Source organism: Caloenas nicobarica, chromosome 9, assembly GCF_036013445.1.
Source record: "Caloenas nicobarica isolate bCalNic1 chromosome 9, bCalNic1.hap1, whole genome shotgun sequence".
Classification (NCBI taxonomy): domain Eukaryota; kingdom Metazoa; phylum Chordata; class Aves; order Columbiformes; family Columbidae; genus Caloenas; species Caloenas nicobarica.
This window is the reverse complement of record NC_088253.1, coordinates 12,537,635-12,564,491: the sequence shown is the minus strand read 5'-3', so window position 1 is coordinate 12,564,491 and position 26,857 is coordinate 12,537,635. Positions and strand designations below refer to the sequence as shown.

Here is a 26,857-nt window from a genome sequence, read left to right as displayed (position 1 = left end):
TGGCAGGTGAAATCAGACATTAAATTCTAGTGCTTCAACTGTTTATGACAAGAACTACAAAAGCTTCCCATTGTGGCATTGAAAACCCTTCTGTAAAGCCTCTCATTTACATTTACCTCTTAGTCTTATTTACCTCTTAGTCTTCCCTGTGCTGGCCAAGAAGCAATTAACTCAAAAGTACTTAATTTCACAGTGGAGTACTATGCCTCCAAACAAGCTATTGCATATGACTATTACTACCTAAGAGAAGAGAAAAAAAACATTAATTGCACAGTAGAATTGTAGTTTTGCACTGCATTGGCAACTCATCACTGCTGAAGAGCTGCCTTTTGTACTACACAGAACGAGACACAGGAACCAAAACCTAAAAGGTTCAGGGTTTTTTTCGTTTTTTGTTTGTTTGGTTTTACATTCTGCTATATAGTTGACATTTCATTTAAAATTCATTTAGTTTGCAAACTATAACAGAATAAATCTTGCCTGCTCAATTTCTCTGCTCTGTAAAACTAATTCTGCACACTTATCTATGAACAGAAGTGGTTTTGGTTCACTAACACGAAACTGGAAGTAATTTAATTACAGCGACAGAAATGGCTGATTAATGTGTTCCAAGAATCAACACTGAGTTTTTAGAGCTACCGAAATAGTTAAGTGAATGCAATAGGCTTTAAGATACTGATTCTAGACATTGCACTTTCATCCTATGCACAAATTAACATATAAAAGACCAGTGCTTTCTTCTTTCTGAAGGCATGAGGCGGTGAAAGCACGCGTACAGTGGTGCAAACACTCCAACTGAAGAGGCCAATGATTGATTGTCCAAGAAAAACATTCACAAAAAGTTTTATTAAAAAAATTCCCCTTTCACCTCAAACAAGTGAAGCTTAAGTTCTGTACTACTAGGTTATGTTTAGAAAAATGAAAATAATACAGTAATTTTTGAAGGCTATACATTGTAAAATCCTTAAGTCAGCATAAACTTGGACTGTGCAAGCAAATATAGCAAGTATTTCAGATGTCATTTATTTGGTCCATCAGATGTACAGTATAGTAGTATCTGAGTTTACAAAACATCAAATATAAATAACCTGAAACTGTAACAATACACAAAAATTTGCTTCTTACATTGACATATCAGGCAGTACGAGCTGAAAAACTTGAGTAAATTAACAGTTTTACAGTAATGTACATAGTGCCAGCTGAAGTTTAAGAACACTGTTAAAACATGGCACTAATTTGCTTATTGAATTTTCTTCTTTACTTGTTCGGTGTGTGAAAAATGTTTAGGACTAGGCTAAAAATACTTTTTCTTCAAGCAAAAAAGTTGTTACTTAAAATCTGGGCATCAGATTATGACCCTTTACTAAATGAAGAATAAGATTTTCTTGTACTATCGAATTATACCTAAAAGGTATTTACACAAAAATAACATGCTTTTTTCATGACCGTTTTAAGCAAATACTTATCTGTAAGTATTTATAAACTATGTTTCTACTACATTTAATATACGGAATTAATATGGAAAAACACCTGAAAGAGTCCATTGACATGAGAGCTTTATCATCAAGAGAAACAGAAACCAATTATCTAAGCCAGTGGTTTTGTATTCACTTGGAAAAGAGGCCTTAAAATTAGTCTAGTTCTGGACATTTTTCACATCCCAACATAATATGCTGTTACTGCATTACATTATCTGAATCATTTTGTCAAGGGGCATTTCCATGTTCAGTCTAATGCTATAATTTCATCTTGCTCTTCGGTCTGCTCGGTACGCACTCTCTTTGTACTAATGCCCTCTTTATCTTCTAGTTTTCTCTTGCGGTTTTTGTTTTCCATATCATCATCAACATTGCTTGAAGTACCTTCATCTTCAGAATCAATAATCAATAGATCGTCTTGATCTGGAGCTGCAAAATATATTATTTTAAATTCGAACAGACGCCTACTCTCAAACCAAGTTTCATACATAAAAATAAGAATGTCTCTAATACAAAAAAATTACATCTTGGGGCATTCTTTATCCATAATCTTTGTCATTCAACTGCAAGAGCATTTTGAACTTCTCTGAAATTGGTAGAAAATAGGCTTTTCACATGGTTATCCCTTCTTCACTAGAGGTATGGAAGATATTGCAATAACCCCCCAAAAATACAGGAAAGGCATTTGTTGGCACCATTTTTTTTCGCATTTACAAAATAGAAGAATTGCATGGTATCTGCAGCAGTCCTTGAAAAAAGAACATTTACACGCACTGAGCTGTAGTCCAGCCTCCCCTTTCACTAGTGCATCAGCAGAACTCCCCGTAGAGCCAGGCTCTGCGAGAGAACATGCAAACACAGGGAGCAGTGGAAGGGTGAGAAGACTTGAAGAGCTGAAGGATAACAACTGATAGTATAAAGGAGGGAAAATAGAACCAAATGTGAACTTTTAAGACATGAGGTGGATTTTGTTTGTTTTGAAGTACAAATTCACTTTAAAAACTAATTCTATGCTAGGTTTTAAAATAGAATTTGAAATCAATTTTAGCAATACTCTTAACATTCCGTCTCCCCTGAAACAGGAGGCAAATGGAAGTGACTACATATTTGTGCACGTATCTTAAATATTACTGACAGGCAGAGGAACATAATCCAAAAGTGTAAGACAGAACTACAGATATCTAACTTTTATCTGTCACAACAAGTATGCAGATTCATGCACCATCCCTATAAAACAGCATGAGGTTTACAGCACATCAGCCTTCAGTGCTTAAGCATCCCATATTCATTTAAGTTAAACTCTCTTGAGTGTATTCAAAGAAACGCTCTACATTAGGAAGGTGATGGATAGCAAATACTATTTTCTTGTTGTGCTTTGCTTGACAGGTGAACAATAATTATTTTATACACAAATAATAAAGATGTCTTCTTAAATTAACAAAATGAAACATGAGCAAAGACATCCACACAGTAATTTTTAGTCTGTAGGGAGAAAGTAACAAATTTGGTTCATTCTTTTTTTGTTAAGTAATAGTGTGACCATCGGATAGAATAGGTCTAACTTTATTTAAATCACTGTGGAAATGATGCACTTAAGCTGATATGCGACCAAGCCCTTGGGAGTTAAATAAATAATTTCTGTGTCTTTACTGTAAACATTTGTAACAATCTTAAGTGTGCATTTTGTAAAAATTGTAAATGTGCATTTTTCTGTTCAATATTTATACACGGGGAAACTTAAATGCCTTTTATTTCATGTTGGAAAGTTAATTGTCTTCAGTTTTATGACTTATTTTAATTGGACTGCACTACTGAAAGACTATTTTGTTTTATTTAATATCAATTACTGTTATTTACCTGTTGATGTCGAGGGTTGTACTCCATCATCACTACCATTGGTAATGTTCTTGGATGTTGGTTCTGATGGTTTAGGGCCAACTTTTTCAGGGGTATCACCAACAACTTCAAATTCTACATCTTTTTCCAGGTCTTCACTGCAGAAAAATACATATGCTTTTGAACAACAAGGTGAAAATAAAAAAACCCTGTGCTTTTCACAAAGAAAGTGTGTAATTCAAGTGCTGGAGCACCCTGCAACTGTGACAAAACAAGAAAAGCATATCAAAAAAAGAGGAAAATCACTTCAGTCCTCCTTTATGATTTATGCTTTGTCTATTCATAAACACTGTTCGGCCCAGTGCCATGACTTAAAATGCTTCAGAATGAGAAGAATCATTACCTGAGCTTACCTTTCTTCCTCAGTGTCACATTCCTGTTCTCACTGAAGTGCGGGGTGTTAATTTACTGTATATAATATGTATATTACTTATCTAGGGTTAAATATACACACCAATTATTTCAAAGTGACTTCTATTTGCATTGCTGTATCTGAATACAGGCAGTCAAGCAGACGATCTACAAACCCAGCAGGCTGAGGCATTTTTGCCTTTAAAAAATTCCGGGTTTTTTTTGTTTGTTTGTTGTTCGTTTTTTGTTTGTTTTTTTAAATGGCAGTTTCTCGCTTGTTGGCTAGCCCAAAAGTAAACTGGGTTTTGCACTGTATTTTTATGTTGTGTAATGACAAATTATTCAAATAAACTTTCTCCAACTACTGTTGTTAAAAACCAAACAACAAAAAAGCTAAACTGTGTAAGTTCATAAAAAAAAAAGAATTCCTCTTTTACCCCTGTATTTTCTTTCCACAGCTTAATCTTTGAGCTTTACTCATTAATTTAAAATTCTGAGTTGGAAATTCCCTGTGGAATTGTTACATACATACATATATATATATACACACACACACACACACACACATCTATATCTATCTATCTATACACACACAAAAATAATTTCAGAATCCTTACCTATGAAGCACATTGATTAACAGTGTATAGTCCTGGAGGAAATCATCTGCTTGTAGTCGAGTGCCGTTTCGAATTCCAAAGTCTGATAATTTTCTGTGGTTATTTGCTACAAAAATAGTGAAAAACTACAGTGTATACAGCTATTTATATAAAGATCCTTTATACCTCAATAAATATGATGAAATGAGTACTCCAGAAGTTTTATGTAGAAACGCAAGATTAAAATTTACTGGCTGTATTTAAATCTGACATTTAAGCCCATCAGGAGTTACTTACGTTTGACTTATTTACCCGTCATGCATCATGTTCAAACACTTCATTATTACTACATTTAGGAACATTTTGGAGATAGTATTTGTAGTACAATAGCGCCTACAAGCATCATAAAAAGACGACAATCTAAGAACACGAAAATGAACGGGACTTGCAAACAGAGGAAAATAACTGGTACACTTTATAGCTGAATACCTATTCTTGAAAGGAATCCTGACACTCCAGGTGAAAAGTACTTTACACAGAAAAGCGGAACTGGACATGCAGGCTTGTAGACAATACCGCTAGCTATTCTCGAGACACTTAAATACTTGCAAATCCAGTTCTCTTCAAATACTAGTCTACAGGATGAACACTAGAACATTTGCTATACTTCCATTCTGTATATCTTGGTTTCTTCCCAGTTTTTATCTACTCTTATCTAAAATGCATACCTTCTGTTTCTCCTTCTTCTGAAGAGATAAGAATAGTTCCTTTTCCATCATCTATTTGTACATCTGGTGCTACCATAGCAAATTTTTCTTTCACTATCTGAAAAGATGAATATGATTATTTAATCAATATTTGACTTTAAAACACTTATAAAAGAAAGAACCTTGAATTAGGTTGATTTTCCTATCCTGGCCCACTGTCAGGCATCTGCTGAAAGCCAATACTTCGTGATTTTGCTTTTTGTTGTTTGTTTGTTTGATTGATTTTACTTCCATGAACAAAATAATTATATTTTTGCTGTCTGAAACCTACAGGTTCAGATACACTGAAAAAAATTTTAGAGTACTTTATAAAATGACAGAATTACACATCAGTTGTGACTATGGAACTGTAATGTGGCTATGGAACTATTCAACCAAAATACAAATTTAGTTATTTGCTGTTAGATATGAATAGACTTTAAAATTGCAAAAATACAAAATACAAACATTCTTTCACAAGATATACAAGCACACATAAGCAAGAAGCATACTGGCTAATCTGGCTCCTCTTGTAGCTGGGAAAAATGCAAAACTTAAAGCAAATATAAACAGCTGATGTTCAGTCAAAATATATTGAACAAAAACCTAACTGTAGTAATTACAGTATTGGAATAAAAATGAAAGCTGTAGCTAATATTCAAGATTTACCTTATCCTGGAGTGTTAACACAGTAACTTTGTGTACATTAAGTTTCACGGTCACTTCTGGCTTACTTGCACAGACATAACAGTTAGGATTTGGTGGATCCAAAGCACAAGGAACCAATAGCTTCTTTCTGGGATTTGGCTGCTTGTTCAGAAAAATCTTGAGGACAGACAGGAATAAAACAAGTTATTCTGTACATAACAATACTCATAAAACCTACTTTCCTACAGATTTATTCTTTTAAGTCTCAAAAGGTGTCCTGGTCCCTAATCCGCTTTGACATGCCTGCTGAACAGGAGAAAGCGCCTATTACGGCCAGTCCGACACGACACCTGTGCTGACTGACCAGCCATTGCCAAACAGACCTCTAACATGAAACAACCACGTTTCAAGTGATGTCAGTCTGGTTCTCTCCCCTAGCCAATTTTCATTAAATCAGGGGGATTTAATGGTTCTTGGGACTTCTGCTTCTCTTTTCATTGTGGCTCAAAGTTCTCAGTACATTCAGAATCTACTGAAGCAACAACAAGTGAGAAACAGCAAAACTACACAATAATCAAAGTCACTTTTAAACAAATGATAAATAACAAGAAAGTAGAAGTATAATATTTCCACTTACCGTTCTACACTGATCTATTTTTCCTGATAAAATCTTCAAACCCTCCAGCACTATCAGACCAGCTATTACAGCATTAGTAGTAGCTATAGCTGGGATAATATTTCCTGCCATTGCTGTAAAATAAGCAGGAATATGCAGATTTTTAACAAGAAATGAAAATGAGAGGTTTAGATTATTATTTAAATAAAACAATGTTATATTTTATCCTTACACTTGATATCAAATCTGCTCTTCATATTCATACTGAAAACATGCATCCTGAGGTTCGCAGCAGAAGTGACAAAATCCATTGCAGAAGGGTCATCCTGACAGGAAGTTTACACAAAAGAAATATTTAAGAGTCGGATTACTCAATGGAAAAAGTTTGCAACACATGGTTCCTAAAACCTTGAAAACAGAAAGTTTTTTTTAAAAAGTTTGTACAATATTCCATTTCAAAGTCAATATACTTCCTCTTTCAGATGGTATGTTTAGACAGAGCAGTAATTAAATACATGTGTTTAGAAACTGCACGTAGTATTTCAGTAGTGAATCAGTGTATTAGTATTGATAAAATGCCTTGTATGTTCAAAATAATGTCTAAAACCTAAATCCTGCAATGTTTTATGCTCGGTTTCAAAAACTGGTGTTCCAGAAATATTTTTACTACCTGTTGTAATGCTATTTTACTGTTTTGTCCCCTCTATATTTAGAAACTACTCTTTTTCTCATGCCAAATGACAGCTGACTGCAGGAAGATTACACTGTCTCTGGTGTTAAAAGCTCTTGGTTGTTTTTTTTTTCAGTAAAACTCGTAATAAATCTCATCCCTATTGTCAGAGCTAATTACCATGTACAACTCAGTAGAACTAGCTACAAACCACTGTATAAGAGCATGTTTTAGAGAAAGCTAAAAAGGAAAAAACGAAGTTGCATTATTAAAATATTTTCAAAAATCAAAATATGACAAATACTTCTGAATTTGCGCTTTTTCAAGTTGGTGAACTAAGTTATTTTACATCACAATAGTTAATCCTTACACTCAGTGAGTTACAAAATACAGAGTCTTTCAAGTATATGTTTGTTTACATATGGAAAATGCTTTCAGTGAAGTGCCAGACATTTTTGTTCTATTTTGGAATGAAAGCAGATGAGTCCAATTAACACTTGTACTACATATGAAGAGTATAACTGTTCTTATGTATTTGGCAAACTAACCTTATCCCATATAAGCTCTGCTCCATCCCCCTTCTCAGCCAGGTGAAGTCTCAGGGTTTCAACACTCTTTGAAAATAAGTGTGCATAGCTCTTGACATCGAGAACCTGCTGATCCTTCAAGACTGCAGAGGATTCATTTTGTTGGTCAGATATGTTTTTCTCTTTGGGAAAAGAAAAACAAAACTAAAATCAGAAATACTTGTAAATCCCATAGAAGTTCTCTCAAAGAGCTAAGAATATTCAAATTTCAGTAATATCAAATATTTTCTAAACTGAAGAATGATAACCTTAAACTACAGTAGCCCCAACATTCTACAACAAATCTACATGGAAAACTGCAACTATAGCTATACTTACATTGATCACCCAGACATGCACAAATTACAGCAAATGTAAAATTTCAGCAAAACACAGTATTCAGGGATAAAGATATCAGTGCTTATGGCAAGGTCTCCTAGAATAAGCTGACATGTAATTTTGTGAAAAGTTCATTTTCTACAGCCAATACTCAGTATCTATAACAATTTCAAAATGGTTTTAGAAAAAAATGTTTTCTATATAGAGAAAAATTTAAAATCTTCAGGAATCACAAGGAATTAATATGGTCATTATCAGTACTCAGCTGTGACGGTGAGAAAATGTACGTAACACAGAGACGCATTAACAAACAGGAGGTGTAACTTACAAACACAGTGAGAGGATGGACAATTACCTTGATTTTGTACCTCAGCCCAGTCCAGTGGCACTGGAGGCTTTCTTTTCCTCCACAGCTTATCCATTGTCAGCAGATATCTAATGTCATCTTTGAAAAGCTAGGAAACATTAAATATTTTTTTTTTTTAAAAAAGGCAACATGAATGCCAAAATCATTAAAACGAAAGAGGTAAAAAAAGACATACTTTAATTTTACATCTGCTATGAAACTGAAAAATCAGCATTAGGTTTATAAGGTTGTGTTTTTCTTCTTGAAAATATTTTCAACCACATAAATTTTAAAAAAAAAAAATCAAACTCCACAGGAAAAAAAAAAATTAAAAACTACTTATTACCCATTCTCTAACATTTATTGCATAAAACAGACACAGCTGATTAATGTGGGGGAGTAAAGTAAAAATGAAGAAACAACAGTCTAAACAGTGGGTTCATGAGCCTACTGAATCCATCACTACAGCTCTTTGTATACTCAGAGATATTCTTACCTACATGCCTATGAACTGCCAAAGTTATTACTACCTATCAACACTCCATTCCATTACATTCCTTTTTTTATCCACTTTCAGCAGCTACTTAGAAGAAAAACTCCTAAACCGAAGATGATAGGTAGCTTTCAGGTCCTCAGATTGGTTCTGATTATGCCAAGTGAAACTCCTGCACAATTCATATGGAAAGTAATTCAAATGAAGTTTTTTCTGTACAGTGTGGACAAGCTGCTGAAGCCATCTGTACAGACGCAAAACGAGCAAGTTTTGCAAAAGACCAGCACTGCAGCAAAACTGGTGGAAGTTGTAACATAACTGCATAACTGATGGCTAGCACTGAGTGTCCAAACTGGGTTTTGACTTTAAAGCACCTCATGCACTTCAAATAAAGATATTTGTTGGGGGTAAGTAAAATACCTTAGTAAAAAGTTTAACTGGATCGTATCCAGTTGATTTAGCCCACTCCTTAGTTGAAACACGTTTAATCTCACCATCTTCATTGGATGCTCGTGCTCTGGCTTCTGCTTCTGCTGGCTCCCCTATTAACAAAGTGTTAACCAATATTTTAATTCAAAAAAAGGAAAAATCACATCCCAGTATTTCCCCTAGTGTCAATAACCAAAATTATGCAGGGATCATTAAGAGGCTTTAATGTGCCCAACAAAAACTGAATTAGGCACAGTGCAACTACTCCTGTTTGCTTCTGCAACTCCAACTCACTAATTTAACTTGATGTCACCCAATTCCTTTGTTGTCAGAAACAGTGAACAATTGTTTCCTATTATTTTTCTCCACATAACATTGTGATTTCAGAAAAATGTCTAACCATTCCTTTCCGTAGTCTCTTTTCCTGGCTGAAGAGTCAGGTTAGAAATTCAAGACACACCAAAAAATTCATCAGCTTCCTACCTCTGGTTATTCTTATACAAAAAAAATTCCACACATACAGATGCTATTAATTTTCTGTTGCTTTCCCAGTTACATCCAGCAATTGCTATTGTGATTCCTAATAAGCAGCAAGCTGATGTTTTCATAAAACTATCTATTAACACCTTGACTGAGAAAAATCGACTCAGAGACCATCACTTTATATGTCAATTTGTGACTATTTCTTCCCTTTCACCAACACACCATTTGCATAATTTCATATACATCTGCACCAAATCTACCCAATGTCTCATTGCCTAGTCATTCTGTATTGTGAAGCTTTCTACTACTTTCTGCAGTTAGTTCTCATCTATTATCCTGAGTGACTTTGCTTAATCACGTATGCTGAACAGCATTGGTCCCATCCCCAATATGAGACACTTCTCTTGTCACCATTTATCTCTATCATTTAAGTAGTCTATCTTCTGCAGGATCTTAATCCTTTTTTCTCCCCATGTCTGCTTAGATCCTTCAGGTTCCTCAAAAAGATTTTGAGTGCCCCGCACAGATTCAAAACAGTGTAAACCAGATGTGTTTGTCCACAGTTTGCTGATTCCTTCAAAGGACCCTCAGAGCCATACAAGGCACAACTTCCCTTGCAGTGACTCTTCCCTGATACATCGTTCATCCACTCATTCTACACAGCACTATCGCTACGGACTGTTTGCTCACTACAGACATGAGGCTACAGCTCAGGCCTTCCTATAATTGCCCTGGTATCTTTGTTTAAGTCAGTGGCATTGTATCTGCTACCTTCCAAGTAACCCAGCAGCCACTGTTTAAGTGAGTTTATACACCACTCCTTTTAAGACTCGGCTATTTCATTCTGTACTTCCTGTAGAAACAACCTGTCAGGTGATCACTGATGTTCAGAGAATCTGAAGAGTCGCAGGATCCTCTAAGCTCCCTCTCCCAAGTCCATTCATTTATCAAAGGATCCAAAAGAATCAACAAAGATGCTTATTCACTTTCGCAGTAACTAGAGTTACTGTTCTTACAGAAAAATACTAAACATTTACAACAGCATCACTCGAAATGGGCATATTTCCTATGTAGATTAACAATGAAGTGTTTCAGGCTAGATGAGTTCAAACACAATCCCTGTGTTTCCTTGCAATCCCTCAGCTAGGAATGGAAAATGCAGAGTGACTGCAAATAGCAGCCAGTCCTCAGTTCAAAAGACAAGCCTCCCAGCTGCAGGGAAGGAAGCACTCCATCAAATCCAAATATACAGGGGATAAAAGAAGATCAGTTGTATTTAATTTGCTCCCTTTTCGCTTCAAGTTTCTGTGCACATTGGGAAGACCGTTTGCTGCAGAGGGAACAGGAGTCTCCAAAGAGACCCAAGTCTATTCATCTAAATCATGTATTTTACACCTGGATGTGTGAATTGGAAATATGTTCGCGAGTGTATTGACTGTTCCTCACAGCTGTTCTACCCACACTATCTGCAAACTAGTGAATGCCAGTGACTCATCTTACACTGTATTGAAAAGTTTTCACAACAGCTGAAGTAATAATTTTAATAATATTTTAGGCTGCCCACAAGGGCCACAGCCCTGACAGGTGAAACTGTTAAACTGTTGTAATTTTGAAGAGTATTTTTTGCTCATTCTCCATGCAAAACCCGCTGGTATGCACTACGCATCCAATTAACTGAAAAACACTGAAATTGTTTCAAATATCTAATAAGTGGCAGTATGAGGGAACAAAATTATGCAGTGTACATGAAGGTCTGTAAGGGAAACTACTGTTAACACATCCCATACTCTTGCTGTCGAAGGGTAAGGCAAATGGAATCCTCTTAAAAGAAAATGTAGCTGAACTCTCTAACCTTAAGAAATGTACAGAAACAAATCATCATCTCTGAAATAGAACATTTCAGTAACAGGGTAAGCTCCCAGTTTATGTCACACTCACAGGCAGCTTCAGGATCAGCTCTGTCAGGAGACACTTCTTGATCAGCATCTTCTTCTCCAAACAACTGGCTATATAATAATCAAGAACAGCAACACAACACTACAATTTCATCATATCTGGTTAAAGACTGAAATATTTGCTAACAGATATATATCCACTTTAGAATTCTTGCTACCAGAGTGCCATTTCATACACTGCTTTTGAAATTGTTGGGATTCATCACACGTGGACTTAACACCGACAACACAAAATGTCCAATACAAAAATGAATTTAGCAAAACAGTTCTCTATAACTCAATAGTTCACCTAGCCTTATATTTATATTCCAGTACTGAATGCATTGCTTATAACCCTCCAAGATCCTAGCAAACTTCACATCTGTTAAAACATGCATTAAACTGAAAAATGTGTTAACTTCACACAAAGGTGGAGATTAAAGTAACCTCAAACTACACTGGTGTGCCAAACTACTCTGCCAGATTTTCTGTGATATTAGAGCAAGGCATAAGTACTAACTAACCTTCCGTCTTTATATTAAAAGAGAAAAAAAAAAAAAAACACCCCAAACCCCAGGTTAAAGAACTGGAGGTTTTAGCTATAACCCACATTCATTAAAAACAAACAACAACAAAAACCAAAACCAACACCAAACAAACGAAAAAATCCAAAACACACACCACAACACACAAAAAAACCAAAGCAAGCCAAAAAACCCACCTAGAGTGTGTGTCTACTTTATTTCTCTGTCTGTAGGTTTAGAAACCAGAAGAGCGACCACAGTATCCATTTTCTTTTTTTTAAAAAAAAATCACTTACTTGAACAAATACTTAGCCCACACAATGCAATGGATAGGTTCTGATGGCGTATTTCGGATTGTGCAGCCTGGAAAAGTCTTCTGAGTTGGTTTAGGATGACATTCATAACATTCTGTCACTCCCTAAGGAAAAGTGAAATATTTACTTGTCTCACTGTGAAGGCTACTGATAGTATACGCTATTACCAGATGAACTGTAACTATATCTCAAAACACCCAACTCGCTGTTGTCTAAAATAGCCAATGATTTAAACTTAAAGCGTCAAGAGTAATACACAACCTAACCTTTTTAATAACTGTTACTTGTCCAAGGTAGCCTGCAGTCCCACTCTCTATAAGAGGAACATCAGCAGCAAGACACATCCTGTTCACATGGTTACGGGCAGCTACAAATCAAGAGGTTTTAAAGAAAAATTTGAATAATTAGAAAAAAATAGTTTCACATCTCCAAATTCAAACTAGCCTCCTATGCATTTATCCTTAATCTGCCTTAGTTCATTACAGAGGACTACGACTTTTTCACAAAGTCAATTTTCCAATTAACACAAAACATAACAACACTATTAAATATAGCAAACTCAACTAAATAAAGTTACATATGTACACAAAATACTCATCAGTTCTCATAAAGCAGCAACACAGCAGTTTATGTTTACTTTCAAAACACCTGTAAAAGCACTAACTACCCTTTCAAGTTTCTAGTGAAGCACACAAGCACTAGTCAAACTACAGATGGGATAAGAGGATACTTGTTATTTAACGGAGACTGCAGAAGTACACTAAGAGTAGAACACATTAAAGTTATGTTTCTATGAACAAGCAACAGTATTTCATCTCCAATATAAAAATCATAGTGGAAATTTCACCTCTGTTATCCAGAGCATTCATAACCAACGTGAACTGGCGGAAGAACTCCACGTTATAGTCAGGGCTATGGAAAAGAAAAACAATACTCAAAAATGGCATATCAAAGTTGGGGGTGATTATGCCACAACAGAAAGTATACATATGCAAAAGGTGGATTGATCTTTGGGTGATAAATTACATATATTATAAATTGACTGGTAGCCTTTAACTGCCCCATTTGTCTTCTGCCCATTTTAAAGCTGGGGGAAAGCATGAATTTTATGCTGTTGGAAGGAAGCTACTGCAATTAGTACTAATTTGACCCATGAAACAAGCAGACAACAAAAAAGTGATTATACTGCTCTGACCTAATGAGTAAATTGGCTGAGCTCTGGTAACCGACCCTAAAAACAATCAGCTGAGGCTAAGACATGCACTCTGCAATTACCATAGCTCATCGAACTGTTGACAATTCACTATACTGTGATAGCCCAATTGGTTTGGATTGTGCCTCCCTACCCTTAGGAGCCAAGACAAGGAATTTAAAAATGTTGACACTTCAGTATCTTTACATTGCATTTTTCAGGTTTAAAGAAGGTGGCAAAGAAGAGACAATAAAGAGCAAACAGGATTAACAGTTTCACAGTTTCAGGAGAAGGATGCAGTGAGTCAGTGTTTCAGTGCCTATAGCAACATTGGAGATCAAATCTTAACATTACAGAATATCAATTTTTAAGAAGCTGGACAAATACAAGTTAAAGTATGGGAAACAGCTAATGAAAATCTACATAATCTTGTACTCATTGGTTATGGACCACAAAGACTAAATTTAAACAGTTTGGGGCATATAAAAATGATATTCAGCTATCTACACACACAAAGGACTTCATTTTTATAATCATAGACTCAACAATCACACTTATTTTAACCTCATTATTGCTCAAGACACCAGGGCATCTTTACAGTGTAGAACCTTATATACTAAATGTTGCTAAGAGGATGAAAAATAGACACAAGCAAATTACTACAGCTTGCTGCCAGAGCTTTGGAAAACTCATGCAAAATCCATACTCCCACTTAGGTGTGTGGTAGTGTCATATTTACAGCTGTTTCTTCTTACTGCAGTAGCTTTGTAAAAATATCTTAAAGCACACCACTGTAGCACTGAAATAACACAGTACTTGCAAATCAAAAATGTAGTTAGAGCTTAAAAACAAACATACTTCATGATGCTATCATGGTAAGCTACAATATTAGCTTCTGGACAAAACTGTAACACGCTTTCCTTGGCAACCTAGAAATAAAGAAAACAAAAACAAATCACTAATTATTTATTCCTTCATTCTAGAGGTAGACAGAATACCAGTTGAGTATTAAGTTCACTACCTTAAGAGATTTAAATACTTTTATTATATGTTGTGGATAGCCATGGCCAACCAACCAACACTTACCTCTTCATGGCAGAAATAAAACTGTGACATGTTTCTAAACTTGTCCATAAAATAATACTGAGTAAGACCTGAGCTTTCACTTTTTCCTCACCTGTGATTTTGATCTTCCAACATGTTTCTTTTGAAACAAAAACTGCCTGTTGAGATTGCTGACATCGATAGTATCCAAATCAATCTATAAACACACAAGAGACAGCCACTTCACTTTTACAGAAATAAAAAGAACAAAATCGTTAACAGAGTTTGAAGCAATAGTGATTAACCAAAATGCATAAACTTTACAGCCCACTTTTTAGATCTGCATGTACGTGTTACATCTGCATTACAGCAACTGTGGAGACACGAGTAATCACCTAATCATCTTCAGGAATCCACGCATTTTAAATAATCACTGACAATGGAACCAGATATCAAAAATTAAGGGCTACATGACAATAAACTTTCTGAAGCAAGAGTCCCTACTAAAAACACACAGGAATTTTGAGATACGCATGCACAGTAGTTGACACCAAGTCAAAAACTGATTGTCCCGTTTGCCGCAGGATAAAGATTTCAGTGAGAATTCCTCAGGAGCACAGCGTACAAACAGAGGAGATACAGCAGAACTCGGTCGAGATAGATCCAGTCTGGCTCTACACGGGACTAACCACCCTCCACACCGGTCTGTCCCATGCTTCCCCAGGGTCCAAGAAAGGCTACTCAGCAAACTAATTAGTACTTCTGCTTTATATTTGAACATGGCTTTGAGCAACTGAATCAGGACACTGAGGGCTGCACTGTCATCTAATCCATACACTGCAGGGCAAAAGTTTTACTGTTTGTCACCAGGACTAACTGCTTCAGTGCATATTAAAATATGAAGAAGTGTAGATATGTAATATATATGAAAATATGAAGTCTACTTAAAAAAACCCCCACAATCACACAACCAAGATGTTTAAAAACAAGTACCACAGAACAGCTGTGATGTACAACCTCAAAGGATGCCATGACTGAAACTCCCCTAACAGTCATGTTTCTATTTATCAATATATGCACATGCACATCATACTTTCAACAATTAAGCAAATTTAATTAGAACTTTCAGAAGATATAATCCTACCTTTGCTGCCACTACTTTTCTTTTAATTAAAGAGCTTCTGTGATCAACCGCTCTTTTTAGAAGTCCTCTCCTGTCTGTAACATTTCTAACTAGGAGGGGAGATAACTTTTCTGAACCTCAGAGATATTTCTCCCAAATTCCTAGATAATGCTGACAAACTCAACACAGTAACGCTTTCAGCTTGGCGGAGAGTACTATCACACTGACTGCGCAGCGTGAAGTTTAGACATGATGTACTGACAGCGTTCTCACGTGCTTTTAATTTTATTAACCAAACTTGAATAATGAAAAGTGTGTGCCACGCATTTCTCATTGAAGATACTTGCGTACGAGATCCAAGCTTCAAAGTCAAAATGCCTGTTTAATTTAAGGATTAGATTTTAATCTACTAAGAACTGTAATAGCTAAAGAGTTTTATTGAAACACTAAATAAAAGCACGTGTGGATACAGAACAAACAGAAAATATACAATGTTTTAGAAACGTATTGTAAAGCAGACACTGTTAATCTTTATTGCCCATAGCATCCTAGTAACTGCCCACAGTCTTTTATCTTTTCATTATAATGGTGCTTGCATGAAAATACACTTCTACCTCCTTTCCTTGCTCCTAAGACACTCTCTGAAAGTGCTTAGTCCACAGCCAAAGAGAACGTCAAGTGAAAACGATCAAGTGCACAATTCTAAAACTTCCACTACCCAGAAAGCTTTTAGTGTCTTCCCTGGAGATGACACCAAGTGACATAAGCTACAACAGAACACAGCACAACCAAGGCCAAAAGAAGCAAAGGAAGTTCTTCTCCAGAGAGAATACTTGAGACCATTAGACCTCAAGAGAAGCTTCAGTCTGGCTAAGAATGATCAGAATTTCACAGTTCTCTTATTACAACAACTTCTACACTGCTCCCATTTTTGTGAGTTGGAGGGAAAGGTCTCAGAACTTCCTAGATAATATATATATTCATGTTCTTAATCCTGATTTGGTTTACGAGTAACTTGATTTTGTTCTTCATTCATGAGGACAACAGCACTCACTGTCTTTCAACAAGGTATACTTAATGAAATGACGTGAATAACAAGGCAAACCAGTAGCTGTACTCTTCTACAAGCTGATACGGGGGTAGATAAAAGCTGTTTCTAAGATGCTCTGCTCAACAAGCCTGACTGTAAAAACATACTTCTTACAACTCGTATAAAACTCTCTGACTTGACTCCTGACCAGGCACACACAAGTAAAAACATACTCAAGGAAGCAGACCTGGGCTCTAGCTGGATTTGTATTGTACTCCCGCCATTTCTTAAAATCATATATTTTTTCATAACTACAATAAGAAATTAATGAAGGGCTAGAAACGAGATAACCAGAGTTTTGCGAATAGCATTTCTCTGTGTCCCATTTTAATTACCACCCTATCAATTCTGCCCTTCCTATACACATCCAGAGATCAGTAGCAGGAAGCAAAAGTGAAAGCAACAGCCCGCGGGAGCTGTCGTGACCGGACCGCTAAGACTGACAGTTTTACAACTCGGAGCCTAAAAATACAGTTCACCTCCCGCGTGTTTCGTTTTTCGCTGCAATCCAGCCCCGGACCACGATCCACGGATTAGCAAAGGCGGCATCAAGCAAAGCTGAGACTCTTAACGAGCAATCACCGGGCAGCAAACCTGGCACAGCGCTGGTCCCAGATGTCACCTGGGGCTCCCAGAGGCGCAGCCGCTCGGCCGAGCGCCGGCCGGACCCGCCGGAGCGCCGGGAAGGCGGCCCGAGCCCTGGGGGGAAGCCCGCCCGCTCTCCCTCCCTCAGCCGGCGCTCGCTCGGGCGGGCAGCCCGGACTCAGGAGCCCCGCTGTGAGATGGGAGGGCGGATGGTGCCTACAGGCCGCAGCCCCTTTGTGGCGGAGCCCGTCCCGGCGGCGGGGGCGGCGCGGCTGCCTCGCCCGGCAGCTTTGGCGGGCCGGAGCAGTTTGAAAACACGCAGACAATGCGGCTGGCGGGAGGGGCCGCGCCGCCACAGCGCCCCCGCGCCCGCCGCGGCCCTGCCGCCCCGGCCCCCTCAGGCCCCCGCCCCGCTCCCCCGCCCCGGCCTCAGCCGCGCCGCCGCCCGCCGGCCCCTCATCAGCCCCGGCCCCCGCCCCGGCCCGCACCACGTCGATGTTGCTGAAGCCGGTGAGCACCAGGTCCTTGAGGAGCTCGCAGCCGATACCGCCGGCTCCCACCACCAAGAGCCGCGCCTGGGCCACGGCCTCCGCCAGCTCGCTGCGCAAGGGGCCCGACACCGGCGCGGACATGACGGCGGCGAACGAAGCGGCGGCGGCGGGAGCGACTCCGCACGGCCTCTCCTCAGCCGGGCCGCACTCCGGACAGCGAGCCCGGGCGAGACCAGAGCGGCGGCCGCCCGCCTCGCCCGCAGCGCCCCCTGCCGGCGTGGAGGGCCTCGACCTTCTCCCGCGCACCGCCCAGAAGGCGGCAGCGGGCCCGGAGCTCGGGCGGGTGGGGCGGACGAGCCGCCGGTTCGAGCCCCGCTCCCGCCCCGGCCCGCTGGCCGGCTCGGCGGGTCCCGGCCCCGGGGGCACCGTCCCGCGGGAGGGGCGCCATAGCCCGTCTGCTGCAGCCGGGGCTGGACCCACACCCTGTGCACTCGGGGCTGCTGGGCAAAGAGCGGTCCCAGCACCCGTGGCAAGCACGGGCAGCTTTCCAGGTGTAACATGAGCTGTTTAGATGTTAGCCTAAGTAAACTGAGTCACTTCTAGAAAAGGACATAGTGAACTACAATTCTTCCTTAAAAATAGTAGTTTGGCATTTTAGCTTCCTCCACCCCTCCTTTTTTTTAAACGCACATTTTAGTGCGTTAATTTATGCTGCAGCACTAAACCTGTGCAAAAAGCTCTAAGGACACACACTTAAATTACTCCTCCATTAAGGCAATTAAAATACTGCAATTTAGCCTAAACCAACAGGGAAGTCCACAGAAGAATTTACACTGTTTCAACTAAAGCAGCACAACTAGCCTGCAAGCACTAGACTGGGGTAAGGAGGCAGGTGCTGCACCCACCCCAGCATTCTGTACCTGCCAGAACAAGAGCGCTAACAAACCCCTCCACCTGGTCCCCAACCACGGCAAAGTGACTCTCAGAGCTCATTTAACCATGCAGGTGGAACTTATCCGTCATTTCCAACCTGTGATCCAAACAAAGCATATTTGGTTTTTAAAAATCAAGCTTACATTAAGTTCTCCACTGCAAAACCCACATCCTGGTTGGCTGATGAATCCAACAGTGTAACGAACTGCACTAAGACAACCTTTCTCCTTCACTTTCCACCCCAAATGTGAAGAGTAACTAGAATCATGCAACAATCTCTACACTTAAATTTCCATGTGTAATCAATGTATGCGAGCTCTCTGTCACTACATTTTGCAGGCATGCTAATGTATACTTCAGTCAGTTATTCTTGGAAATAAGCACTGTGAATTTCATTTGTCACCACATCCGAGACAAATTCCGTCGCATAATTCCACACTTTCACCTGTAGTAAAGAAACCCAACAGACTTTCCACCGATGCAGAGAAATACAATTTATTTAAATAATCTCTGATCTGGGTCTTCTTGTACAAAAATAAATTCTTCAAGAGGGGTTTGATGATTTGTTGGCCAACAGCTTCTCTCACAAGTGTAAACTATAGCAGTTCCAAATTCCACTGACAGACCTAAAAGCCAAGCAATAAAGGTATGTAATGTAAAGGTATGAAAAACAACAGAATCAGGAGCTCTTGCTTATTGCTATACTTCAATCTTTGCCAATTCAGAAAATATTTTTCATGTTCAATCTCCTATGTACATAGCACTTTCTAATTTTAAAGATGTTAAAGCAAGCTAACTCTGAATTTTCAAAGAGCTTCGTGTCTGCCATCTTATCTGACAATATTTATTATTTTCCAAAGCCTCATTTAAGAGGCAGTAAAGACAAAATACTCCCAAGGTCACAGAATTATCTATGTGGCTGTTCTAAAAGTTCACTAGTGAGTAAATGGAGTTGCAACCATAGTCTCCATAAACCAGACTGATCTCTTTTGCTTAGTGAATCTATAATGGGAACAGAGTGGACTCTATACAAGATGATCACTGCAGTTAAGCACATCGGTGCGTGTGGTTACCAAGAAACAATCCAAATAGCAGTTCCCTAAACTTTACCAAGAAGGTGACCGTTTCTAGTATTAATTCAGCTTAGTCAAAGGTCAAGACCTGAGTCGCTCTGGAGCATGCTGACCAGTGCTGGCATGAGTTGAAATTCGAATATTCTGTTGCTTCCACAGTTACTGCAGGCTGGAACCGCTTTGTTAATGTCATCTGGAGGACATGTTATGAATAAAGGCTGGCCACCCCAAGAGTATCTAAGAGAAGAAAGAAAGAAAAAAAGCAATTCTTTCTTTTTTGTATTTAAATTTCAGAGGAAAACCTACATGTTGGCAACAGTGGTTAGGATTCTCTGAAACCTCTGAACTTGCTTGAAGTAAAAAACAGAATCCTTGCCTAAGCTTCAGATGAGTCATTAAACAAAGAATAAAGATGAGGAAGGAGAAATACTTGGAAGCTCAATACTTCAAAAATCTTCAGGAAAGAGCTGGATTTAAAGGAGACAAATGCTTTGAATTGAGAACTCTAAACATTGCCGTACCTGACTCAATTAATAAAGCAAACTACACTTTCCTGAAAAGCTGATTCCTAATCAGTGGCAGTTGAAGACGGTCAACATATAACAGGTCTCAAACCCACCGTAGTTATGTCACAGAACGCATGTTTTGTTTATAAGAGTTATCATGGCTTCACAACTACCAGAAAAACAAGATCGAACGTGGTTTCCACTGAATGCCAAGCAACGGATTCAGTGCTGAAAGCTCAGAGACCTGGCAGCCCAGGAGAAATGGGGGTCTAACAAGCACACTCACAATACCCATGAAGGGAAAAGAGAGGACTACATAAAGTTTGTAACTACTGACAGTCATCAGGATCAGAGGCGACAGTTCAGAAGAATGGAAAATTCAAAGAGCATAATACTGCAAAGTGATAGATCCAGTGAAAAAAAGCTGTCTGAAAATGTCACTTTCACTCTGCATTAGTACATTTTCGGTATAAACTTTGATAGACATCTAATGAAAGTTTCTAATGTTTCTTCTCTGCATAACCAGCCCCTCAGACTTTACCTCCTCCTCAAAAAGGTACCAGTTAGTCCCACCAGTTCTGGAAAGTTGATAAACAAAGGTCCTGTCACTACACTGAGACAGCTTGAACAGATGGGCTGCACTGGACTCCGGAACAAAGCAGTCAAAAACTAACACTTGGTATGATCCATGAAAACCACATGTATTATCTGGTACTATGAATAATTCATGATCTGAACTCTTTGTTATATTTTCATTAAGAATTAACTCCTCTTTTGGGAAAGTGGCTGCTCTGAGGTTAAATCTGCTTTTGTTCTAGGAAAAGCAACAGATTTACAAGAACTGAAGACTGCAGGGTCCCAAGAGGCAATCACAGTAAGCTGCAGAAGAACTTGGGCTTTAAAGTGAGTAATTTCTTACTTCAGTAACATCTCGAGGACTGAGACATAAGCAATTACAATAAGGTTACACAACAGCATGCAGCCGTGTATTATATTTCCACCTCAAAACTGTCCCTTGCAAACCTCTACACCAGGATTTCAGCACATGCTTAAAGACAGTCTGGGTCTATTCTCATCAGGTCTGAAGTTGAAGAAAGTCTCCCATAGCCAGATTTGGGGTCTCTGATCCTGTTCTGCTTCTCATCTACTTATATTTTGTATTAAAAAGCCCAACCAGGGACCCTAGTCTGACCACACAGGCATGGAAAGAGCCCTCCTAGTAAAATATTTTATTAAGAAATAAAAACATATATGTATTTCCCAGGAAACAGTTTATTTTGATGTACTAACAATCTCTGCCTAAGATCTCTATCTCCCTGTTACAACCAGATGATCAACATACCTTAGAATCTGTTCATGACACACAGATATTCTTTTCATAAATTTATGGAATGTGTGGTCCCTGCTTTTGACTTGACTCTTCTCATATTTTTCATTATAACCCTCATTGGCAAAACTATAAGAAAACAAGAAAAGAAACAAAATCTCCAGTAAGGTTTTCAGTATGATAGGCATGCTTTAAAAAAGCAATTGTTACTATACACTCACATTAAATTATACTAAGTACACTGTGAAAACTATCCAGGTTAAATTAAGAGGCAATTCCTGTTAGAAGTTGCAAGTGAACATTTTGCTTCTAGTTCTTCAGTTTCTTGTGACTTACAATCACTAACCGTGTTTCAAACTAGCACAGGAGATTCAAATCCATCAAATAGCTGCTTATTCCTTAAAAAAACCCTTACCTTTAGTAACTTCTCAGAAGTTTTCCTAATTTTTAAATTATAACGTTGTCTTTTAAAATTTTGAATTAAGTGTAAAGTTCTGATTCTGTAAAGGTCAACAAAACTCAACAAGACCACCACTACTGAAAGGAGTTCTATGCACATTCTGCAACTGACAGTAGCTTTAGTTATGAAAAAATTCAATGTTGTCCACAATTCAGAAAAAGTCACTGTACATGTTAATATAATCAAAAGAGAAATGGTCTGGATACAAATGCTCACTATGATCACCTAAATTCATACTGAAAATATTTTCAGTAACTACGCTCCAAAGTTGTTTTTCAGAAAACCTTTATGAAATCTTTGGGAGTCTTACCATGATCCCAGTCTCTAGCCAAAATCCTTAAGTACCTAAACTCTTAGAAATGCAACTGGAATACAAGAAAACCTTTAGCTTTGTAAGGAAAAAAAAAAACCACCACACAAAAAAAAGAGTCAAATGTCACAATATAAACTCATGCCATTTAGCGTAAGATATTGGTTAAACCACACTGGTTCGGTTTCAGAGATGGATGGGCCACTGCTCTGTCTGAAGCCCAAGTACATTCCAGCCGCTCGGACACTCAGAAATAGATGCATCTCTGAATAACTCAAAATTTGACAGAACTGGGTGCATCGTTATGTTCTTCCAGCAAAGTACTACACACCAATGACTCCTGATGGAGCCAGTTACAAACAAAAAGCATTCGGATTTAGCAAGAGTCATATTTAGATGATCAGTCAGCATACAGGAAACTACGTAAACCCTTCAGTTTCAGCATGAAATCCAAACCTGTTCTCACCTTTCTGACACCAGCTGTTGCAAATCAACACCCTCTCTCTGCTGATACTCCTTCAATAGCTGATCTGCATGCTCTGTATCAAGGCAACCAGTGTAGTCTTCCTCATCCACAACACTAATGTAAAAGGGCTGGAACACAGGAGCCAAACTAGACGTTGCCGTTACCAATCCCTCGCTGGCTGGAGGATGCGTGTGCAGGGAACCTGATGTGTCCATGGCTTCAGACAAGTGAAGCTGTTGGAACTGGGATGCACACTCCACCTCTCTGGACAAGGAGCTGCTCACAGCTTCATCCAAGCCAAGCAGCTGAAGGGAGGTGCATGCAGGAGATTCTGCTCCCTCACAGACTCCCCAGTCATCTGCTTCATCACACCAATCCTTTGCAGTAAAGTTTGATTCCTGTTTCTGAGAATGAAAGGAAAAAAAAAAAGGAAAAAGAACACTGAAGATCTGCCACCCCAATGCACTTCCAATACAGTTTCATAACAGATAAGAAAACAAAAACCTTAACCTAATGCTTAGTGTTGTTTCACCAACTCTCTTCATAGTGGTCCTTACCAGCTTACCCATGTTCGTTTTTCACAGCAGCGCAGCTATGGCAAAAAGCATCTCGCACTGGAGAAACAGAACAAGGTTTCATGGGCTTTTTGCACGGCCATTGTACACGGTGCTGCCTTACCTCGGCTGCTGGCACGACCACTGACAGCTCGTTTGGGCACATTTATCTGAAGCAGTTACTGCACCACAGGTAAGCTCAAACGGCAGAATATGGAGAAAAATATCAACAACAACAATAACGATAATACCATTGTTTTGTCAGAGTATAAGGTCATTTACCACAGACTAAAATTGCACATTGCAAATGGACCACCTGAATAAGTACTTTCTGCCTGTCACCACTACTTTGATAGCCATCCTCCTCTTTCAATCTTCTTAAGCCAACATGCAGTTTTTCTTCAAAGCAAAAATACCAGAAGATTATTAACAATAATTTAGTCAAATTAATTGAAATCGATGATAAATTTTTTTAAAAAAAACTATTAAAGTTAGAAAACAAGGAAAACATCTTAAAGACCCAAACCTGAACAGTATAGCATAATCACTTAAAGTTGAAAAACAATGTTCAGGTAGCTCAAGTGTTAAAGTATTAAATATCGTTTTGACCATACAGTGGGACTGCAATCTCTGTTTTAAAACAAGCCTAACATAGAACACAAAGAAGTTAACCTTCTCTTGAATAACTTGTAGTACTCACGGTGCCAAACATTCCACGACCATGACAGCTCCACGCGGCCAGGTACATGACTCAGAAGCAGCAGCGAGCACAGCTTCTTGAGAACGGCTGCGGTTACTTAAACAAGTATCTACAAGTGCAAAACTCACCCAACCCAACCGCGTTATTTCAAAACCTCCGCCATCCCGCGCACTGAAACGAAGGTCAGAGCGCAAGAAGGCAGTCTGCTCGTTGTACCTGTTTCACGCCGCAGCCTCGCGGTTCCTCTCCTTGTGCCTGCAAGCACTGGGAGCGCAGCACCTTCCAGCTGTGACACGCGGCGGGGAAGCGGGACCCGTGAGGCGCCGCGCGCCGGCCGCGGGGCCGCGCCCGGCCGGGACCCCCCGCGCTCACCTGCGGGGCTCTCCCCAGCAGCCCCTCCCGGCGCAGGCGAAGACGTTGGCCAGGCGGTGGAAGGGGGAGCCGTCCAGCGGGCAGTACACCTGCACCAGGTGCGCCAGCGCCCTCCCGCACGCCCCGCAGCGGGGACGGCCCGGCCGCACCGCGGGCAGCCAGTCCTGAAAGAACAACAGCACCGGCACCGCTGGAGCGGCTCCGAGGGCCGCTCCGCCGCCCCCCGCCCCGGCCCGGCCAGCCCCGGCCGTACCGCGGAGCCGCCCAGCTTGTTGGTGGCCCAGGCGGGGCCCTGCTCGCCCCCTCGGCCCGGCCCCGCCATGGCGGCGTCGCGCAGCCCCAGCAGCACGGGCGGCCCGGCCGCCATGGCAGCGCCACCCCCGCCGCGCTACGGCGGCCGCCAACGGACACACCACACCCAGCCCCGTCCGCTGCGGGAGCCACGTGTGCCCGGCCCGGAGCGCGGCCCCGGGAGGCGGGCGGGGGGACCCGGGGGAGCCGCTCGACTCGTGCCGCTCTGGTTGGGAACCGGGCGGGAAGCAACAGCGGCCGCACAGCGACTCTGCACCGGTGTGGGGCCAGAACGGATCCATAACGAGGGACCGGGAGGGGCCTGGGCCCGGTACGCCACAGGAGTACCGGCAGCGCTGATTGTCCCACGAGTGTCTGCACCTTAGTATTGTCAGCTAAATATACTGCTAAGAATGTCTTCAAATGTAAACACGACTTAACAACAACTAAACCATCAGTGCCTTATCAACATTCTTCTCATTCAAAATCCAAATCCCAGCGCTATAACAGCTACTAGGAAGAAAATTATCCCAGCCCAAACTAGGAAAAGTGCCCAGTGCACACATTGGTATTTAATATATATGCACTGTTAACCTCGTGCCAAACTGGGTATCTATACCAAGTAACCATTAATAGTAAAGATATAAAATAAAATGCACTTTGGAGCACAATGTAGGAGTCTGCTACTTAAAGGTACCCTACATGTTGTGGTCCCGGTATTATTCCTTTCTCAACTGTTTCAGATCATACCAGTTGTTATATTTGGACTTTCAAAGCGCACAGATGGACAAAATGCTGCTCCTCACACAGTCTGAAACTACTTCGTTGTCGTACGTGCCTAATAAAATAACAGGCTTCACTTTTCCACAGAAGTTATACCTATGATTATGTGTTCACAAACACATGGGATTTTTTCTGTCTTGATTGAGATAATGGTTTTGTGGACATACAAGGACAGAAACACTCATTCAACAAGCAAACCAATAATGGATTTAAAGGCTCCTTCAGATGAAAACAGAGGAAGGAATAAAATGCCCAGTGTGCCCCACATGCTGCATTAAGAAATGTGTGACAGAACTAGCAGGATGGTTGAATGCTGTTGCTACAATCAGCTGTTCCTTAATGGTGTTTTTTGCAAGTAATGGTAACAACTAGTGGTTTTGGGCAAGTTACAGAAAATAAGCACGAAGGGGAAAGCCAGGCAGAGGCTCAGTATAGATCCCACTGTTTGAGGTCCACCCATGTGCGAAAGCCTCAGTGAGCCCTGAGGTGAGAAGGAAGGGGAGGAGGAAGAAGGAGAAGAAGAAGAAGAAGAGAGGAAGAAAAAGAAGAAAGAAGAAAAAGAAGATGACGATGACATCCTCAGGACATCAACACCCACAGGCAGGAACTGTAACAGCCCCTCTGGGAAGAGCTGCCACAGACTGTGGGACGCTGCGGGAGGCAAGAGTGGCAGACCAACAACTCTTGAGGTAGTAGTTAGAGCTAATTTATTGGTGTTTACTTATTGTTATGAGTTCTAATAGATTCTTGGGGGCTTACATTGTGTGTTCATTTGTGCCTGGCAAGTGAATCTTGCTTGTCACGTAACTTTGCAAAAAGCCAACACCACTACTTGTGCGACCTGAGGCATTCCAGATATGCCAAAAACATGGCCACAGCTGCTAGTGCCCTTGCAAGGAAGAAGACTGGGGGTTTGTGAAAACCCGAGAGCCTTGAGACTCAGGTTCTGCAAAGAAAGCTGGACAATTCACATCTGAATTCAACCCTTGGGGTGAAGACATAAACTGGGCACATTTCTGACTTCTGGGATATGATTTAACCTCTTAGAATCAGCCTGTATCCATTAAGTGAACAAAAAGGAAGCTCCAAAAAATCAAAAGCAACATTTATTTATAACAGTTTACAAAA

At 40.0% G+C, this 26,857-nt stretch overlaps 2 protein-coding genes across 3 annotated transcripts; both read right to left on the bottom strand.

Annotated features, from left to right (window-relative positions):
- Nucleotides 1-1,000: 1,000 nt before the first annotated feature.
- On the bottom strand, nt 1,001-18,160 carry UBA2 (ubiquitin like modifier activating enzyme 2). Its single transcript, XM_065641025.1, has 17 exons — nt 17,952-18,160; nt 14,799-14,882; nt 14,480-14,550; nt 13,277-13,341; nt 12,696-12,796; nt 12,412-12,533; nt 11,596-11,663; nt 9,166-9,287; nt 8,262-8,361; nt 7,550-7,710; nt 6,564-6,657; nt 6,353-6,465; nt 5,737-5,892; nt 5,050-5,146; nt 4,343-4,448; nt 3,336-3,472; nt 1,001-1,907 (listed from the first exon to the last, which is right to left on the bottom strand). Exons 1-17 carry the CDS (start codon nt 18,093-18,095, stop codon nt 1,726-1,728), a joined length of 1,923 nt encoding a protein of 640 aa, XP_065497097.1. The 5' UTR covers nt 18,096-18,160; the 3' UTR covers nt 1,001-1,725.
- Nucleotides 18,161-19,382: 1,222 nt separating this feature from the next.
- On the bottom strand, nt 19,383-25,029 carry PDCD2L (programmed cell death 2 like). 2 transcript variants are annotated; one of them, XM_065640939.1, is made up of 7 exons: nt 24,909-25,029; nt 24,656-24,819; nt 24,500-24,569; nt 23,030-23,433; nt 21,809-21,922; nt 20,049-20,197; nt 19,383-19,513 (listed from the first exon to the last, which is right to left on the bottom strand). In XM_065640939.1, the coding sequence occupies exons 1-7, from the start codon at nt 25,020-25,022 to the stop codon at nt 19,383-19,385; spliced, it is 1,146 nt and encodes a 381-aa protein (XP_065497011.1). In that variant the 5' UTR covers nt 25,023-25,029. The 2 variants fall into 2 exon arrangements, with proteins under 2 accessions (XP_065497011.1, XP_065497012.1); XM_065640940.1 differs by having other exon boundaries at nt 19,401-19,513; nt 20,074-20,197.
- Between the last annotated feature and the right edge of the window lie 1,828 nt (nt 25,030-26,857).